Raw genomic sequence first — 3,993 nt, 5'->3', positions numbered from 1 at the left:
AAGTCAGGACCTGTGGTTCCTCCCAACTACAGCGAAGGGACTTTGCCCTATTCCTACAATCTGTGCGTTGCCTCACAATCAGCTAAGACAGAGTTTAATTTTCTTAATATCACCCCGGAAATGACTCCCTCTCAGGATCTCCTCTGTGAAGATGCCTCTTGGGTACCAAATACAAATCATGAAGGCGCTGGGGTCCCATTTGCATCAGATATTATTTTAAAGGTGAGCTTTAATTAACTTGACTTATTTTCACTTTGGATGTCAGTGTTTGTTAACAAATCACCAAACTGGGGTTTAAGTCTCAACTTCATATTTTGTCTTGTGGGTTCAATTTAGGCAGTTTTCTGCCTTAATTATCTTATCATATCTAATCAAACTTTGACATATGTTTTCTGTCTGATATATGAGATTTATCTGTCTATACTTTCAAGCCTGTAATACATGAAATACTTATCTTTCTTCATCTTTATATTCCTTTCCTCTGAAATTTCATTACTATTGGGACCTTAAGCTATTCCTTTCACCTTCAGGGTCTTTATTACTCAAATTTTAGTTTTACTTCCTCTTAGAATCATAGCACTTCAGAGTAGTTGCTAGTTTGGGAAAACTGGGAACCAGAAAAGAAAAAAAAATTACCCAGTGTCATGGCTTGCCAACAGCAGGGCATGGGTAGGACTGAATTGTAGACCAGCATTCTAAGTGACTTTTCAAGCCATGTGTCTTGATATCTCAGATCTGATTTTAAAGGATGGGCAACATTTGAGGTCTGCAGTGTCTGTTTTGTGACTGTATTTATTAAATGGGAGAAATCTTTCTCATTTATAGTAACAGATTGCTTTTGTGAAAAATTGTTCATTGAAAAAATTTTGCAAACTGTACTCACATTGTTTACTTAAAACTTTCTTTTTTGAATTTTCTAATTATAGATATAAAATATCTTCATTTTCTTTCTTTTCCTATGAAGGTGTCAATAGGTAAAAATTGCTTTGCTCACTTAATGGACTCTCTGTAATGTCCTCTTTTCCCAGTCATGAGACTTTTTTCCCCTGCTACCATATAGAGGTGATAACATTAAATATCTCTCTCAGTATTGGAAAGCCACTCAGTGCCTGCTCACTAAGTATATGGACATGTTTTTCTGCATAGGTGATGAACTAAAGCCCTTTCCTTCAGTCACTATAGTGATTTCTCCAAAAGTCTGTCACTGTAAAATGCCTAACTCCAGTTTAGTCATGGTAATAGGAAAATATAGATAGTGTATAGTTATCCCAACTCAAAGTCTTAGTCTGATATAGTGTAGCTGCCAAATTCTTGGTGTGAAAATCTGGGAACTTTCTCAAAGACCTCACAAGAAACAAAATGGCCCCTTTATTTTTTCTTTTATGACAACTAATACAATTTGCTTGAGTCAGTAGGTCTTTTTGCAAAAGTGCAATGGGAGCTAGGTTTGTTTTCTTGACATTCTTATGCACAATGGGCACATTTTCATAAATATATCCTAATAAAAAGATGAAATTTTAAAACCTACAAAATTAAGAATTCCAATATCCTAATTTAATGGACTCGATGTAGGTAAGAGGTAAATAAAGGACATAGGCTCAGTGGCACTTAACTAAAACTTTTCTAAAGAAATAAAAATCTAATAATTATATTGATCTCAAGGTTTGTTGAAGACTTTTGCTATTTCAGAATTAAATATAGGGGCGCCTGGGTGGCTCAGTCTTTGGGTGTCTGCCTTCAGCTCAGGTCATCCCAGGGTTGTGGGATCGAGCCCGGCGTCGGGCTCCCTGCCTAGCAGGAAGCGTGCTTCTCCCTCTCCCACTCCCCCTGCTTGTGTTCCCTCTCTCGCTGTGTCTCTCTCTGTCAAATAAATAAATAAAATTTTTAAAAAACAAAAAAGAATTAAATATAAACAACGTCACTTGATAATAGGTTAAAGATACAGCAAAATTATTAGAAATAAAATATAATTAAACGTTTATGAAGTAAAACATAATTGGTGTAGTAACTGCTTAGGACTCTGAGCGTCGCTGTTCACCAAAGTAGAAAAGCTGCTTGTGGTTACGACCTAACTCTCTGCTCCTTCCGCACCAGACAAAAAAAGACCAGAGAAGTTTAGGGGAATAGGCTTGCATTTCTGTCAAGTAATGTGTTCCCTTTGGCTTGAAAGAAATAAGGAAACAGCAGGCTGGAATTAGGACTAAGAAAACTGGTCGGAGAGAAAGCAATGGCGGATCAACTGAGGGGTTGGCGCTGCATAGAGCCGCTCTTGCTCTTCCTGCTCCTGGAAACACTATGGGGAGCCGGAGCCGGGCAGATCCGCTACTCGGTGCTGGAGGAGCTGGACAAAGGCTCCTTCGTGGGAAACATCGCCAAGGACCTGGGGCTGGAGCCCCGGGAGCTGGCGGAGCGCGGAGTCCGCATCGTCTCCAGAGGTAGGACGCAGCTTTTTGCTCTGAACCCGCAAAGCGGCAGCTTGGTCACCGCGGGCAGGATAGACCGGGAGGAGCTCTGTGCTCAGAGCGCGCCGTGTCTGGTGAGTTTTAACATCTTGGTTGAGAATAACATGAAAATGTATGGAGTAGAAATAGAAATAATAGATATTAATGATAACTTTCCGCGTTTCCGGGATGAGGAAGTAAAAGTAAAAGTTAATGAAAATGCAGCTACTGGAACGCGATTAGTGCTTCCCTTCGCTCGGGATGCGGATGTGAGTGTGAACTCCCTCCAGAGTTATCAGCTCAGTCGCAATATGCATTTCTCTCTGGACGAGAAAAGCGGAGCTGATGGACAAAAATATCCGGAGCTGGTACTGGAACGGCCCTTGGACCGCGAGAAAGTAGCTGTCCACGACCTCTACCTCACAGCTTTAGATGGCGGAGACCCCGTACTCTCTAGTACTATGCACATACGTGTGATGGTCCTTGATGCCAACGATAACGCGCCCTTGTTCACCCGATCCGAGTACAGAGTGAGTGTACCAGAGAACATACCAGTAGGGACTCGGCTGCTTACGCTAACCGCTACGGATCCAGATGAGGGAATAAATGGGGAATTAACTTACTCTTTTCGCAATGAAGAAGACAAAATTTCAGAAACTTTCAAACTTGATTCGAACCTGGGTGAAATCTCAACTCTGCAATCACTGGATTATGAAGAATCCAGGTTCTACCTCATGGAAGTGGTAGCTCAGGATGGAGGTGCTCTTCTGGCCAGTACTAAGGTGCTGATCACAGTACAGGACGTGAATGACAATGCCCCAGAAGTGATCCTCACCTCTCTTGCTAGTTCCATCTCTGAAGACTGTCCTCCTGGAACCATAATTGCACTGTTTAGTGTACATGATGGTGATTCTGGAGAGAATGGCGAGATTCTATGTTCTATCCCCAGGAACTTGCCTTTTAAATTGGAAAAGTCAGTTGATAATTACTATCACTTATTGACAACGAAAGGCCTGGACAGAGAAGAGATCTCAGATTATAACATCACAGTCAGTGTCATTGATCGTGGAAACCCACCCTTGTCTACAGAAAGCCACATCTCCCTAACTGTGGCAGACATCAATGACAACCCTCCCATCTTCCCTCATACCTCATACTCCACCTACATCCTGGAAAACAATCCCAGAGGCATCTCAATCTTATCTGTGACTGCGCATGACCCTGATAGCGGCAACAATGCCAAGGTCACTTACTCTCTGGCTGAGGACACATTTCAAGGAATGCCTCTATCCTCCTATGTCTCCATTAATTCCAACACAGGCATCCTGTATGCTCTGGGCTCTTTTGACTATGAGCAGGTTAAAGACCTGCAGCTGTGGGTAATGGCCAGTGACAGTGGAGACCTTCCACTTAGAAGCAACATGTCACTGAGCCTGTTCGTGCTGGATCAGAATGACAATGCCCCCGAAATCCTTTACCCCAGCATTCCCACGGATGGCTCCACAGGTGTGGAGCTGGCGCCCCGCTCCGCAGAGCCCGGCTACCTGGTCAC

General features: G+C 42.6%; 1 protein-coding gene across 1 annotated transcript; it reads left to right on the top strand.

Annotated features, from left to right (window-relative positions):
* Positions 1–1,916: 1,916 nt before the first annotated feature.
* LOC116629726 (protocadherin gamma-A5-like) lies at positions 1,917–3,988 on the top strand (the record flags this gene model as incomplete). The annotated part of the gene is made up of 1 exon (XM_032399963.1): positions 1,917–3,988. A coding segment is annotated over exon 1 (1,761 nt), but the record flags the coding sequence as incomplete, so codon positions are not given.
* Positions 3,989–3,993: the final 5 nt, after the last annotated feature.

The sequence above is a fragment of the Phoca vitulina genome, unplaced genomic scaffold, assembly GCF_004348235.1.
Source record: "Phoca vitulina isolate PV1807 unplaced genomic scaffold, GSC_HSeal_1.0 scaffold2527, whole genome shotgun sequence".
Taxonomy (NCBI): Eukaryota; Metazoa; Chordata; class Mammalia; order Carnivora; family Phocidae; genus Phoca; species Phoca vitulina.
Note: the sequence above shows the minus strand (reverse complement) of the source record. Positions and strands in the feature narration are given on the sequence as shown.